This window comes from Phaenicophaeus curvirostris, chromosome 1, assembly GCF_032191515.1.
Source record: "Phaenicophaeus curvirostris isolate KB17595 chromosome 1, BPBGC_Pcur_1.0, whole genome shotgun sequence".
Taxonomy (NCBI): domain Eukaryota; kingdom Metazoa; phylum Chordata; class Aves; order Cuculiformes; family Cuculidae; genus Phaenicophaeus; species Phaenicophaeus curvirostris.
This window is the reverse complement of record NC_091392.1, coordinates 25734504-25750829: the sequence shown is the minus strand read 5'-3', so window position 1 is coordinate 25750829 and position 16326 is coordinate 25734504. Positions and strand designations below refer to the sequence as shown.

At 40.0% G+C, this 16326-nt stretch overlaps 1 protein-coding gene across 3 annotated transcripts in view; it reads right to left on the bottom strand.

Annotated features, from left to right (window-relative positions):
- ASZ1 (ankyrin repeat, SAM and basic leucine zipper domain containing 1) overlaps positions 1-15793 on the bottom strand; it is a 38139-nt gene extending 22346 nt beyond the window's left edge. For all 3 annotated transcript variants that reach the window (XM_069850980.1, XM_069850987.1, XM_069850994.1), the window contains exons 1-4: positions 15689-15793; positions 14642-14738; positions 10476-10598; positions 6815-6926 (exon numbers count right to left, since the gene is read on the bottom strand). In XM_069850980.1, the coding sequence (XP_069707081.1) occupies positions 6815-6926; positions 10476-10598; positions 14642-14738; positions 15689-15793 (437 nt within the window). The remainder of the gene's footprint in view (positions 1-6814; positions 6927-10475; positions 10599-14641; positions 14739-15688) is intronic.
- Between the last annotated feature and the right edge of the window lie 533 nt (positions 15794-16326).

The window sequence follows — 16326 nt, the reverse complement described above, 5'->3', positions numbered from 1 at the left end:
TTTAACTGATTTATTTCCTGATTGAAATTAAATCCTTCACAAGAAGGAAACTTAGAGGCAACTACACAAGTCTCTTCCAGGAGTTTAGAATAGACTTATAATACTTCAGGGAGAAAAAAGTTAAAAAAAAATGCCAATTTTTATCACCTCCAAATTCAAGTAGTGCATTCAAACACCAATAACCTTAACACAACCCAGCTATGAGACACAGTAATTCGATTAAACTATTTCTGTTTTGGCTCTCAACTATGCAAAACCACTTTTTAAAGACTGTCCGGTTGCTACCCCAGACCCAACAGCAGGTGTCTCATTCAGCACATGAACCAGCTTAATAACAAGCAAACGGGCATAAACAGGAGATCACAGTTTTCACCCTACTAAAAGCAGAAAATACCAGCAAATTGGCCATTTTTTTTACCTCAATTAAAAAAACCAAAGTGACAGAGACATTAATTTTTTACCTCAAACACTACATTTAAAAGACACAGCTTAAACGACAAATTCTACACACAGCTTAATTCAAATCCAAAGTCCTGAGAAATGTGCAGTTTTCCAGAGGGCAAGTAGTAAATCACAACTGAGCAGCTAAGGGTTTTTAAGAGGAAGAATACTAAGAATAACAACTATGTATGTATTTGCAACACCCTCTCTGGTTAAAACAATGTAAGCAAAAGAATCACAGGTCACATAACTCTTGCCGGTGTGCGCAGGTGCAGGGCAATAGGCAGGGTGCACACGTATTATCAACACTTCAACACTCCACCCCAAGCATGCCTGAGAGGAGTCTTCAGAGAATTACATACACATACCATACTGAAAATCTTAACTTTTCAAGTACTAAACCTAAATCCATGCCAAAATACTTCTGTCCTTTACCCTATTTTGTTTTCTGTCCCAGAAATGTACGTGCTGACACCTTCTCTCCTATATATGTTACTATTTCTTACAATTGCTGAAGAAGTGAATACTAACAGCCACCATCTTTCCCACTGTTTTGTTTTTATTTTTTACATCCCAAAACCATGACGACAACAGCCTATTGATCTTATGCTTCTACTGAGTTGCTTATAAAATTAAGTCATTGTGAACAGCTCTGAATGTTTTGAAAGAGAAGACATATGGTTCAAAAGCTTCTGTTACAAAACTATCTCTCCAGATGCTTGAACACTTATTCTTATGTGGAATAAGACTGCAGAATTAAAGTGCATTGAAAAAAATCCAGTCATATTACAAACTTGAGAAATACAGGGAAAAACGTCAATTCTTTGCAGAAAAGCAGAATGAAAGGTAACCAAGCCTTCAAGACATATAGTAAGTAAGAGAAAAGAAAATTGTTAATGAAATGAAAATACTTTCATCAGTCTATAATAAATTTAATTTAGTCCATCAACACTGCAAAAGCAGAAGTTCTGACTAAACAAAAGGAGATGTTTTTGCCATGGGGCCCAGTGGAACTGCTTGCTCAGAGAAGTTTTGTAGTCTCCATCTTCAGTGGGTTTCAAGACCAGATGGCAACCTAGCCCAATGTCACAGCGCAGGTGCTTTTAAGGAACAAGTTGGACTAGAGATCTCCCAACATCCCTTCCGACCTGAATTAGCCCATGAGCCGGTGAAAATTATCATGAAAATTGAGAAAAAGACTCTACAAGGCAGCCCTATAACTTAACAATTAACTGTTGAGACAGTGAGACAAAAATATTCATATATAGATATCTGTATTTTAGAGAATAATCAGAAACTCATGACGATCTAATAATTTGTGGCCCTAGAAATTAAAACTTCCTTGCCCAATGCAGACACTCATTTTCACAATCATTTCTATTCAGTGGCAGGTAGCCTTTGAGACTTTCCATGCTATCACCTCTAAAGTACTTACATTTCACTGTAAAAATACTTCATTCATGTCTGTTCTCATCTTCATTTCTTCTGCTCTCAACTACATGGTTTTTTTTTGAACCTGCACACTGCTGCCACCTCACAATTCCCTTCTGCTTTTTCAAAGGAAAAATACTGAACAGAAGTCCAGAGGCTACAGAATAGTCTTTTCTCCAAAGAACACCAGGTAGTTGTTACAGCTGCATAGTACTGCAGACATGGGACCTGAAATCAAGGCAACAACTCAATGACATTAAAGCCACTGAAAGTTTCTCCATTTTTAAGTAAAACCCAATGAACATGACATCTAAAAGGTCCACCAACATGAATATGCAATTAGTACTTCAAGCATTCAATTTTTATGCTTGAGTTTTAATTTCAAAGGCTACCAGCTGTTTCAGGGCAGAAACACACGCACTGCTGCATAAACTGCAATTGCATTTACACGCTACTGTGTATGAGCGGGTGCTGCTTAATGTCTTGGACACATGCTGCACAGGCACCACCTCAGGAAGCAAGGTCCACGGACACGTATGTCCACAAGAGGGAGCCCAGAGCACTAGGGAAAACAAATCCTGCTTTCCTGACCCTGAAAGAAGCCCTCCAAATACAACACCAAGCTTTAAGATACCAAATCCATTGTTTCCTGATGAAGTTGAAGAGAAATTGAATGCATCAGTGCATCTTATTGCAATCTAAAAACGTACATTGAAGATGTCTGTTTCAACTACGTTTGCTTTCAGCTATGCAGCACTTTCAATAAAAATTAAGAAATTCTTCACTGGTCCCCTGCAAACAAAGGGATTTTTTGTGTGTTTCTTTATTTTCATCTTTAGGCAACCCTGATTTTATATTAAGGCTGGAGAAAAAGACAAAATCAAAAGATTTTTCACTTTTCAGGTCCACCCAAAACTTTGTGTGTGGTATCTACACAAAGATACAACTAGAGGTTCTTACAGGCTCACTACTCTGTCAAAAACATGGGGCAAAACAATGAGAAGAGAGCAAACTACCACTTGGAGCCTCCTAACCTGGGTAACTAAAAGCCAAGATAAAATCAGGTGATGCAGTGATTGCTACACACTCCACTGAAAAACATCCCCAGCACCTGTCCGTTACCACTAAGATGAATCTGCGGTGCAGAATTCACCACACCTCATGAACACACATTCTTATCTTTGGGATCATGCTCTCAAGCAAAACAAAGTACATTTTCCTGGACAGTCATGTATGTCAGTGTCCAGATCAAAAATGGTAGGTTCATCCTACCAAAAGACCTGATGAACAAGACTCAAAACTTAGTTTCAAAAGCTGCTCATTCAAATGATTTTTTATATTTAGTCCTGCTGTCTTGATTTTTGACCAGCATAATAAAAGAAGTCTTTCTGTCCCAAGTTTGGAGTGCTAGAACAAAAAACTCTCTGAAAGACATGAAATACAGTATAGTGTACCATCACAAGGTATATTTGCCTCTGAAGTGGACCAAAGATTTTAACTTCATCAGTATTAAATTCCCTGATTTTCTCGCTTCAGACACAAAATGCACTGTAGTGCATTAACTTTTAATTAGGCTATTTGCCCATACCAAAATGTGCTGTTTGTTTCTGGCATGGTTAACTATCATGCAATGATAACATCACCCAGGTCTTTGAAATTATTATGTGGCAGGGCAGACTCACTGTCTTATCAGCAGCAATAAATATCTTGCTAATGAGTTGATACACAATTGCTTTCATCTGACTATGCAACATGAAGAGAGACCTACCGCCCTGAAATGGCAATATTGCTATGAAAATTGCCCCCTTCCACTACCATCTTATCAAGAGGGCAAAATAGAAACTTTCATTATGAAACTATTTTTGATACTCTTCAACACTCCTCAGAATGTAAGCATAAGTGAGCATATGTAGGTGACTTAACACCACACCTGAGCAGTGATTATATTTTCATGTACATGGATTCACGTACATGACAGTATGCTTCAATCTCAATTTTTAATCTGTAGAAGGGCAAAAGACAGGCAAAGGTCTAGTTCTTGTAAGACTCACCCTGAAAAAAAAAAAAAAGGAAAAAGTATCAAAGACTTTCTAAAGACTTTTCTTTAAACATACACAAAATTCATAACCATATTTTAAGTAGAAACATTGAAGACAGGATTGGTCATTGTCAGGATTCAATTGTGCTAGAAGTTTTAAGAGTGAGGGGAAAAAAGCGAAAAAACCAAAACCAAACCTCCACATATCTCATACAGAACAAGAGACAAAAAGCTTATCTCAAAAGTAAAGGTTTTAGTTATTCACCTATTTGTATCTTCTTCTAACAAAGACCTACTGGCATGAAATATCAATTCAAAACACTCTCCTTACTGGCAAAGCCAATAGGTTTTTTTTAGTCTACTTTATGTAAACAAGAACTTGGATCCATATTTACTAAACAAGTTGTGACATTTAATCCTAGCAGCAGTATTTTAGTTATCTCTTGGTCATGCCTTTTACCTCTGTCTACAATGAAATCACAATTTAAGATTAGGAAAAACATCACATCTTTAAGAAAACACTGAAGGTTAAAAGAGGCTTTTAAAAATATTGTTTAAATATTTCCAGCCTTATAAAAATATAAAGTATATAATTTACATTTTGGAGCAAGAGGGAGGTGAATGATACAAGATCAGCAGAATATATTTCTCAAGGCAGCATTCACTTAAATGAAACACTTGGGCTACAGTAGCTCTACAAACACTATACGGAGCAGGTCTTGCAATGCCTTCTTGTTTCACCTAGCCATTACCTTACTACTTGTTTGTTTTTCAAAACTCTTCAGTTAGCATTTACGCTTTGATACACTGCATTCTCATCACCAAAACTGTTTTTACAGCCATCAGTATTCACTTCCCAATTTCGATTTAGCAAAAATAACAAAAGTCACTCTACTAAATACATTCTCTTCAGTACTCTTATCACCCTACTGCAAAGAAACAATCTATTATCCACTACAAAATCTTCTTTCTTAGCCTGCATTTCAGAAATCAGTTTATTTCTCACTAGTCCTTCCCTGTTCCATGCACACTTTAAGAATCAGACAAAAAATTGAAGGTATCCATGCATCACCTCTACATGACATGAGATTTCAAAAAGGCCACTGGCTGTCCTGACAGCGTAACAGAGAAAGGATAGATACCAAACTCTATCTTACAAAGTTAAATATTCTGCTTTGCATTCACTCGCATTCCAGCTGTTGGTGGACAAAAGAGAAGCTTCCTAAAGTCACTGTGGTTCTTAAGCGCTGAGACAGCCAAACAACGTGAAGCTTAATTCTTAACACCTGTGGTAAGCTTAGCACACAAGTACTCTTACAATACTCTCAGCTCACTGACAGTTCTGATATACTTCCACAAAACACCCTGTTTGGTGTAATGGGTGAAGCAGGACTGCAGTGCCCCATAGAGGGTCTGTTTTTATCTTCACAGAAGCTGGTTTGATGCGTTTCATACCCCTGTTTTAGAGCACGGTGGAAGAAGCCCATGAGAAGCAGCAGCTGCTGCCAGAGCTTTTCTAATGATGCAGTGCTATGCACAGATGTCAAACACCAGAAAATAAAGGCAGCATGAAGATTTTTGAAAAATCCAGATCCTGTCACCTAATTTCTACTTTTGTTTGGCAGAAATATGACAATTCCGATTGTTAATTAATCTTCATTTCAGAAAGACTCCTACTGCAAAAGCAAAAAACCCACAACTGGACGCTGTACCTGATATATGCAAGCACTCATACATTAGCACAAGGTCTTAGGAAACTGATAGCAAACAAATACTTGTATATAAAGGCCAACTATAAGTTTGTGAATAAAGTTTTGCCCTTAAAATTCACATCCCTGTGTCAGAATCCAACTTCCACTCCCCCAAGTTTAGCCAAAGGCCTTTCCAAACACAAACCTGCAGCTTTGCACTCTGGCTTACATTTTTAAACACCCAGGACAAAACTAAAAAACGCAGACTTCTCCCATTTTTTAGAAAAGGATGTTTATCCTAACACCTGGCTATCTAATGGTAACAATATGCAATTATTTCAGACCTGGTTGCTTTTTCTTCTTTCATGAACAAGTTTTAGCCACTCTGGTATGAACAGATGAATGGCATTTAAATTTGGTACCAAATATCAGTGGCACTTCAGCACAATGATGTTTCCTCCTTGTCCATCAGTGCTATGCTCACAGCAAGGCTTAAGGCCTACTAATGGGAACCAAGAGGCCTCCAATTCTGCTCTTTCTGGAGGGCTACACAGTCCACATATGTCCAGGTACTGTGGCCAAAGAGCTGTGGTATAAAAAGAAATGAATTTCAATCAGTTGAAAACCAACAGTTTCAGAAGTGTAACTGATTTTTTTTTTACTTGCAGAGGAAATTAAATCTCCTCTTAATCTGGATCATTCCACATTGCACTGGAATAAACATATTTTATTTACAGAGAAGTTTTGGTTTTCTATAGAAGGTTGCCTGTGAAAGGAATATAGTGAGATACTCACAGAAAGCTCAAAAGGAGAACGTGAATTTAAATGAAGAATTAACTGAATTAACTTACATCCTTATGCAGAAGAGGCAGTATGATTCGAGAAAGGCAGAAGAGAGATTTTCTGCCCTTATACTGCAGTTAAAAATAACCTTAATACTGTTATCTTAAATTTAGATCTTGTTCAGCTGAGGAACATAATTAAATTTGATAAAGCTCATCATAGTCTTATTTACTGAGAAGAATGACTATACTAGGAGAAATTAATATCTAGGCACTATAATCTTTCCTCATACAGACAGTAACAAAGTTACAAAAGTGTAGCAGTACACATAATACACATCACTGTAATTAACAACAGCTATGGCTATAAAGATGTCTCTGTATATTAATATTACTCGTTACGTTATATTCACAGACATTTTTCTTGGTACCTGCAAGAAAGGTTAGGGTCAGCATTCCTCGACAGAAGCAGCTCTACAGTCTTCAAGATGTTCTCTTCTGAAGAAATCGCAGTACACGCTGCCATCAGCACAGTGTACTTATCTGTTTTGAAACTTGCAGTTAGAATTACATATGCAAATATAAACACCATGCTAATCTAGACGTTCTTTTAAAAGCATTTGCTGGAGTTGCTAATTGGGTTCTGATACTCTAATCTATTTAGAAACAGGTAAGAAACTTGTTCTCCTTGCAGCTGAAGTCACTAGAACTGCCCAGTAAGATGGAGACATCTGAGAAGAGAAGATACTCAGAAAGATGAGAGTGAACGGGAGCGTGAATGGCAGTAGTAAAGCATCTATTCCTGCTGAAGTTTAGGATACTTCCTAGGTACCCAAAAAACCCAGCAGGAGTTTAACCATAGATGCCTCTTTCTCAAAACTTGTTCCATATAAATAGATTCACTCCCAGTTCTTCCCCACCTCTCCCCGAAATACAATCAAGAGAAGAAACAGCTTACAGGAAGTTAACTGCAACAGATAAAAATACTGCATGAAATGTATTATCAACATATAAGCAACATCAATTCTAGGGAAAACAGAGGCCCATACAAAGCCGAGCTGAAGCAACAAGGCTTTATTATAAGGCTCAAGGAGAAGGCAGTAGGTTTACTAGACTGCACTACTACAGTGCAGTAGTGGCAGGAGGAGGAGTAGAAGTACGGTTTTAGATATGGATTTAAAGAACATCTACACAGTCCATAAAGATTCATCAGGAGGAACCAGCATATTTGCTCCAGCTCTGAAGCCAGGTGGGTGTTACATGCCACCTTTGCTCACAAGTAAGAACTGTACACCACTGCTGTTTGCCCATGGAACAGCAGATATCTTTCCCATGGTTCTCCTACAGACATGCAGGAAGCATCACACCTCAAGGACCTTAGTGAGATAGTTGGCCCTGCAGTCAATTAGAAGACTGCCATTTGAGTAACTGCCCATTTTTGCTTATTTTACAAACTTGTGAACAAGTTCAAACCTTCCTTTATCAACTCAGCAAGTATAATTTTAGCTGTACCTACCTCAGACCATACCATGAAGTGTTACAAGCTGTTTTCTAACTTCCCTGTAGAGATTTTAAGACTGAGTATATATTAACACCTTTATTCATCAACTGAGATCAGGATTTTTAACATTTAAATATGAAGTCTGCTGTATACCTCACCCCCTTCACAGCACGTTTCTTGCCACTTCTTGTCCTCCACCTCTCCAACCAAAGACCTTAGTTTTGCATTTAAATTTAATTTTCGGCTACCTCTTGTAGAAGTTCTAACAAATATAGATCGCTATGCTAAACGAAAAATTAAGTTCCAGAAAATCACTTAAAGTCCTGCACAGTAAGCAATTAAAATTTCAGTAAATCACTTGACACACTGACAGATTTTTACTCAAAATGTTTAACTTGGTTATCAATAACAACAAGAAAAGAAAGATGGTAGGAGTTGAAGATAGGTAGTGATAAGCATTGTTATTCTGGGAATTATATTTAGGAGGAACTTGTAGTTATATTTGTATTCAGTATTTCAAGTAGTGACAGAGCAGGAAATTAATTTCTGTTAGCCGACCTATAGCTCACTGTTCTGGTAAATCAGAATTACTTTTCAAACTTTTCAGCTAAGCCTTGTCTAAGTAACTTCATTTTCTGAATGTTAACTACACATTTTTCAGAAAAGTGTTTGTAGAAGCGATAATACAGGGCACTGGTGTGCAGAAAGGTCATTGCTTATACTTATTCCTATAGAAACCGAGGCCATCCTCAAGCTGGTAGAACGCTACAAGTCAAAGGGTGAAAAAGGGTCACACCCACAGGGAGGGCCAGACAGGACAGGTGACCCCAAATGGACCAACAGAATATTCCATTCCTACCTATAGGTACTTTTTTGGTAGGTGTGAAGAATAAGGAACTAATGTAGCATTCACTATGTGATAGGATCAGAACACAGCTTGAGGAGTTAAGTTCACTGGCTCTTCTGGGCTTTTCAGCTGTGCTGAACATAATCTGATCTTTTTTTTGCAGTTTCTTACCAGTCTTCCTCTGCAAAAGAGAGACCTAAGAGTTCCAAGATGTTTCTTTCCCTTCAAAAAAGGGTAACATTAAGTAACCACTTACAAAGAGTGACCGGAATGTGACAAAAGGTGATTATTAGGCTTACAAACATTATAGGATCATTAATACAGTATCACTTATGTGATTGCCTGCTGATGTATAAAAAGCAATAGGACTGGTGACATTCAGTACTGCTTCAGGATGGCAAAGCTTTACTGAACACAAGTGGCCTGACCTGAATCAGTGCCTGGCAAGACTGTTCCTAGCTGCACATATGCCCTAGCGACTGTTTCCCTACACAAACTAAGAGGGAAACCAGCCAAGAAACCTGATCCCAGTGAGGTGCCACTTATGGCAAACACAGTTGGTCACACACTGAAAATATGCCATGTATGTTGGTTAACTGGTCACCAAAACCGCTGCTCATAGCAGTTTCTGCCTCATTTATAGCTCACTACATCCATAAACAAGGAACAAGTATGAGTTGCAGGCAGCCACAGCTGTAAACAACAACATGGAAGTTCTCCGAAGATGTCTACAAGGACTGTAATCTGAAGGTATGATTGCTTTTGGTGCAGATAATCCACTCTAATCACAGAATCATAGAACGGTTTGGGTTGGAATGGACCTTATAGATCATCCAGTTCCAACCCCCATGCTATGGGAAATGACACTTTCCACCATGTCAGGTTACTCAAAGCCTCATCCATCCTCGTCTTGAACACCTCCCGGGATGGGGCTCTACTCTGATTAGCTCTTAAGAAGCTCAAGAAAATTTTCAGAGCCATATTTGCTCCATGCGCATTTCAGTCTACCACTATTACAAATATTGGCTAGTTAATGGAAAACGTTTACTGCTTTTATGCACTTGGCAGCATTATGGGTTGCATCAGTTTCTTCTGTATTGCAATGCTTTTTTTCTTGAACTTCCATAAATCTTTCAACACAATGAAAGAGAAGGAAAATAACCACAGTTTAAGTGGGAGAAAATTATTGAGTCAAAAAACATAGAGGAATTCATATTACTTAGAAGCTCCGCTGAAATCTTGCAGAAAAGGGGGATTTAGCAACACACTAAAGAACAGATTTCACTTTACAGAAAAGTTGTGCTCTAGTTGTAGAGAAGTCCGTGTTTGCTAGGACTCGAAAGCCACTCCTATTGTTTGGGAACATTAGCTGTTTTCTGCATGTACATACTTTGTAACAGGATCAAACAAAGGAATTTTTAGCAGTGTAACTTTATCCTAGAATTCTTGAACAAGTGCTTCCACACATTTGTTTTAAAAGAGAACCTGGGACTGGGCAGGGAAGAAGGAGACAGAATGAGAGACAAAGAACAAAAAAACCAATCAACTGATTCCAGATGAGTTCCAAGAACATAATTTTTACTTTAAAGCTACTACTTTTGCTTCAAAACCGTGGAAGCTAAGCTAGGTCCCAGTACCTCTGAATTTTGATCTGGTTTTTTTTCCCAAAATATGTAAAGAGATAAGGATAGGACAACGTTTGGTACAGAGCATTACCAGCCAGTACTTTTCATTCATACCTTACCTATTTCAAAGCATGCATTAGCACCTCTGTCCAGCAGAAGACGCACTACTGTGAAGTCAGCCACACTGGCAGCGTACATCAGAGGAGTCCATCCAAACTTAAAGTTAGATTCTATGCTTATACCTGCCAAAATTTAAGATATGAAAATCTTAAAACTGCATCACAATAAACATGCATTTTACAAAACTTACTCTCAAATTACATTGTTACAAAAGTTACACATCGTTTGCGTTAAGTCCTAGGGAGAGAAATCTCTCATACCATTTTAACTTTTTTAGCACACCTTTACCTAGAACACGAGAAAGCTCAGTTCTCAATCCAAGAAGTACCACAGAAAGACTACATTTAAAAAATTCACAATAAATTTTGCTGCAAAAATAATTACGGAGAAGCGCACAGAATCAGTTTTCTCCACTTATGTGCAATGGCTTTCTTCAATCACAATGAAAAAATTATATTCTGGCCAAGCCAAGTAGACTGCTGAGGAAACAAATTGCTTGCCAGGCAATTAACACCGTACTCACTAGGGTTTTTTTGCTTCACAGCGCCTTTCATTCTCAGTCTTGCAAGGCAGTGAACTAGCAGATAGCAGTTTTGCATTCAGTACTAAAAAAACTGCCTCCATAAAAAGAAAAAATAGAATACTATGCCATAATTACCAGATTTGTTTTTTACTCTTTATAATAGCCACATCTTCCTTTGTAGCTAGAGTTTATCTTGCCAGACAGCCCTCCCAAATTCACTGATATACCAAACCAAGACACTCATCTGACAACTTTCAAATAAAAATCTCTACATTGTTTTTGGAATAAGAACCATTTTTCCTTCAATCTCTCCTCAAATATTACTTCCTCTGTAACAGTTTCCATCAGCTGGTTCTTCATGAGTCCAACAATGACCATGGACAATAAAAAATACTGCTTTACAAGAGACAGCTCTGCAAAAAAACCAAACTGCCCTAAGAAATTTGTGACAGTTGAGCGACATGCATACCTTTTCTTGCAACATGTGTATTTACTTGCCCTGCCTTGGTAGTTTGTCAAAGATGTGCTCAGTGCAGCAACACAAAGCTACTAAAGCTGAGGGAGTAACAGGTCACTGCTCTTGGATTGATTTTTCAGCTGTTTTAAGATCACTGGAGCTTTAAAAGTGATCAGTAAAGAGGTGGTGTTCTATGAAAGCCAGGTGTTGAAGCACTCTAAACACCTCTTAACACCTGCAAGCCACAGAATTTATGATTGTATCTTCTTAGTTATGCATACATACAAGCTGCAGTCCGTCATGGCACAGAATGCCAGTTTGAATGCAGCACACAAAACATTTCATAGAAGCCCACAGCCAAGTTCTACAAGGGGAGCCAGCAAGCAACCCTCAGCAGTCACAACTGAACTCTCAGAGACAAGCCACTTCAAGAATTTAGAAAGCCTGATATCCAACAGTCCATTGAAGTAACACTAGCAGAAAACGAACACCAGAAAGCTGGCACTCTGTCAGCCTCAAGAAGTCCCTTTTCCTCTTAAGAAGAAAAGCAGTCCATGTACCTCCTCTCTAACCAGGATCAGGGAAGAAACTCCCTCTGGCCGCAGATGAGCTCTACAGCAGAAACTACATGAAACACCTGAATAATACTGACCCTAAAGAACAGCAAAGGAGGAATTATGTACTTTCTGTCATTATTACAGTTTCTCTGGCATCTCCTTCAGATATTTTGTTGACTGTGGCTAATAATAGCTATGGTAGAAAGGCTGTTTTCACAAAGAAAAATGTAACCTCAAATTCAAAAAGGTTAACAAGGTAATGCCCAAAGCACTATGACCAACCCCTGCATAAAGCTTTTTATGCTAAGTAATTTCATGTCTGACACCAAAAAAACAAGGACTCGAAAGACTCATTTAGTGTAAAAACAACTCTTACTGTTAGAATCCATTCACATTCAGACCAAATTTACCTGAGGGAAAAGTTCTAAAATGCTTGATTCTATAAAATTTTTCTCTAATGTAAGTACTGCCTTCTTTTAGATTTGTCAGCACTTCTGCTATGATTCTGCAACACCTGAAAGCCAAGTTACATCTGAGCTGCTCATGCCCCTCACTGCTGGGTCAGCTGCAGTTCTTATCTGACTCAGGGTTTGGAGCCCTAAACTTAATGAAAAACCATTCCACCCCCATAGTTTGCTACTCTTAATTCCCTGAACTGCCTCACAGAAGATCAGGTGAGCACCAGCACACATGCAAAGATAGGAGTGGAACAGATTGTTGAATAAAAAAAGGGAAGAAGACTTCACTGCAGCTGTACCTTTCATCAGCTTAAACTGTTATGAGGTCATAACTTTCAATTTCGTTTAAGGAAAAAGAACAGATGAATTATACAGTGTAAGTATATTACGCCCAAAGCAGACCAAAATGCCCAAGTCATCTTTGAACCTGCTACTTGCTTGCATTACTTTTTGTGATACGTGTACTTCAGAAACTTGTTTTTAGTATGCTGCCATTTTACAGGGGGTGGAAGTGAAGACACTGTGCTTGTCCATCTCCTCCAGGAGCTCGGTAGAACTGCCTCAGCAGCAAACATTCTTAAAGCCATGGCTAAGCAAGCCAGAAGACAACATGTTCTCGCTCTACCTGAAAGAATGGCCCCAACTGTTGCTAGGAAATCCACTTCCAACACAAGACCTGAGTTCGGTCGAGTGCTGGTATCAGGCCTCCTACAAGCTCTACCGAACATACAACACTGAAGACAACTTTGGAGGCAAAGATCTAATCTGACCGAGCACCAATCCTCTGAAGGACATCTCCTTTCTTCAGGAACTCCTCCCTTTTAAAGTAGCATTGTGTCCTACTGCTCTCCAGGACAGTACTGGATGGCTCAAACTTACTGTTAATCGTATTTTCAGGAAACAAAAGATTCTCTTGTGCTTTGTGCATTTCAGGGGACAGGACACTAGGCTATAGAAGCCTTTGGCCTGACCTTATGCTCTCACAGATACCCACCATCACCTTCCATCAGCATAGAACTATTTATCATGTTGCAGGCAACAACACAGAAAGTGAACTACTGTTTGACTGAAATATAAGTAATTAAAACCAGATAACTGTAACAAAACAATTAAGCAATCTCTGAGGTACAGACATCACTAAAACCTCTACCTATAAATAAGAACATATTTTCTCAAAGCAAGACAGAAGACATATTTCCCTCAGTACTACACCCGCGTGATGTTTTTTACTTAATTTAAAAAGAAAAACATTCCTCCACTATGGTGAGAAAGTCTTCTAAAAGGGCAAGTAATGTCATTGTTTTAAAACTCACAAAAAACCATTGCTAACTAGGAAACTCCATTCTTCCAGACATAAGACAGATTTTCCTCAAACAACAATCTCTTGGCTACTATACTCTGCTTGCTTGCTGAAGCAGAACTCGGACAATTATCACTAGGCAGGTTAACTCAGCTATGCAGTTTCCAATTGCCCTGGATGCTTCAACAAGTGATCAAATCCTCCCTCCCAACACTGAATAATAGAAACACGTTACAAATCATGAGTAACAGAAGAGCGAAGAAGGCTTTTAGTGTTGAAACAAACTACTTTTTAGTGACAAATGCCACATAAATCCTATTAGACCTTTCAGAATCACAAAATCTTTGTCCAGCTGATGTTGCCAGGACAGAAACCTGACACAGAGCACATACCAGACACTTAACAGTACTGTAAGGAAAAAAAAGATGGAATTTCCAGACTAGGGGAGCACTAAAACAAAAAGGCAGTCTGCCCTTCCTGCCCGCCCCCCCAGCACCCAACACCAAGCTAGGGCCACATACTGAATTCTCACTCTCACCTTAAACCACCTCAACTTCAGTGTTTGTAATTGATACTTTCAGGTTAAACATGCATTTGAAAACAAAGAAACAACTTATTTCATAGTTCACACATCATAGTTTTCTTAATTTTCAGGGCTCCTGACTGATGAAGGAAATATAAACTAGAAGGAATCTGTTAAGAAACTGAAAAAGTAATTTCATCTTTAAAATAAGAGTTTATATCCTGCATTGGAAACAACCACATATTCCTACATGCATTCAATACATAATTTTGAAATGAGAAACTCAAAGCTTTTGTATTCTTGTAAAGTTAAATTAAAAATTTTCAGCTTCATAAGTAACTCCTTACCAGAGTTTAATAGTTCTTCAATTAATGGCACATCATGCTGAACGAGAGCCTTCTTTAGGGCTTCATTTTTGTCCTCCTGCAACATTTGATCCAAATCCTAGATAAGCAAAGAAAAGTTAAGTCAAAATCTAGTCACTCCTTCAAGGTAAAAAACTACAGCTTCATTTCAGTATAAAAGCAGTAATGATCTCTGTAAAGACCAAAGCTGAGCTTCCATCTCTGTAGATCTGCTTAGAGTATACTGTAAAACCTAAGTTTAAAAATTAACTTTTCTGAAAGGTTCCATTCTCTGAAGACGTAAATAACTTCTTTTCCAACAGACCCGCTATCCTCCTACACTGACCTCAGTTTTTCTTAATTGTATTTTATTTCAATTGAGAATCTTCTTCATCTTTTGGGTCTAAGAAAAAAATGACAACACATTCCTATACCTTTTTCATTAAGGTTTTATGCAAAAAGACAAACACCAAAAATTTAGGTTTTATTTACTCCCGGATGTAGGGGGCACCATCATCACTCTGCTAACAAATAATGACAGAGGAGGCACCATATAATCATAGAATGATTTGGGTTGGAAGGGACCTTAAAGATCATGTAATTCTAACCCCCCTGCTGCAGGGAGGGACACCTCCCACTAGATCAGGCTGCCCAAGGCCCCATCCAACCTGGCCTTGAACACCTCCAGGGATGGGGCAGCCACAGCTTCCCTGGGCAACCTGTGCCAGTGCCTCACACCCTCATTGTGAAGAAATTCTAGCTAATGTCTAGTCTAAATCTGCCCCTCTCCAGTTTATACCTATTGCCCCTATTCCTGTCACTACAAGCCTTTGTGAACCCAGCTTTCTTGCAGCCCCTTCGGGTCTTGGGAGGTCGCTATGAGGTCTCCCAAGAGCCTTTTCTTCTGCAGCCTGCAGCAGCCCAACTCTCTCAGCCAGTCCTCAGAGCAGAGACGGCCCAGCGCTCTGACGACCTCTGTGGCCGTTCCAGCCCCGGACACAGCACCGCAGCCCTTTCCGAGGGCGCCTCCGGCCCCGGGCCGAGCCCTACCTGCGGCTCACGCTGCACCACGCCGAGGTCCCAGCCGTCCTCGTCGCTGTCGCCGTTCTCGTCGCCCGCCGCCACGAGGCGGGCTCCCCGCCACGACGCCTCCATGGCCCCCGCGCGCCTGGCCCCGCGCTCCCGCCGGGTCACGTGGCCCCGCGGCGGCCGCCTTCCCGCGCGCGCGAGGGCCGGGCGGGGCCGCGCCTCGGAATGGCGGGAAAGCGCGCGCTGCGCATGAGCTCCCGCGCGGGCGGGAGACTGGGGGCGGCGCGGTGGGCGCTGGGGGTGGGCGAGAGAGTCACGGGGTGGGTTGGGTTGGGGAGGAAGCTGCGTCTCATCGAGTTCCAAGCCCTGCCACGGGGGACAGGGACACCTCCCGCTGGATCATGTTGCTTAAAGCCCCATCCAGCCTGGTCTTGAACGCCTCGACGGAGGGGGCATCCACAGCTTATTTGGGCAACCCGTGCCGGTGCCTCACCACCCTCACAGTAATAAATTTATTCCTAATATCTAACTTCTCCCTCTTTCAGCTTAAAACTGCTACCCTTTGTCCTATCACTGCACTCCCTGACAAAGAGCCCCTCCTCAGCCTCCCTGTAGCCCCCTTTCAGCGCTGGGAGGCTGCTACAAGCCTTCTGTTCTCT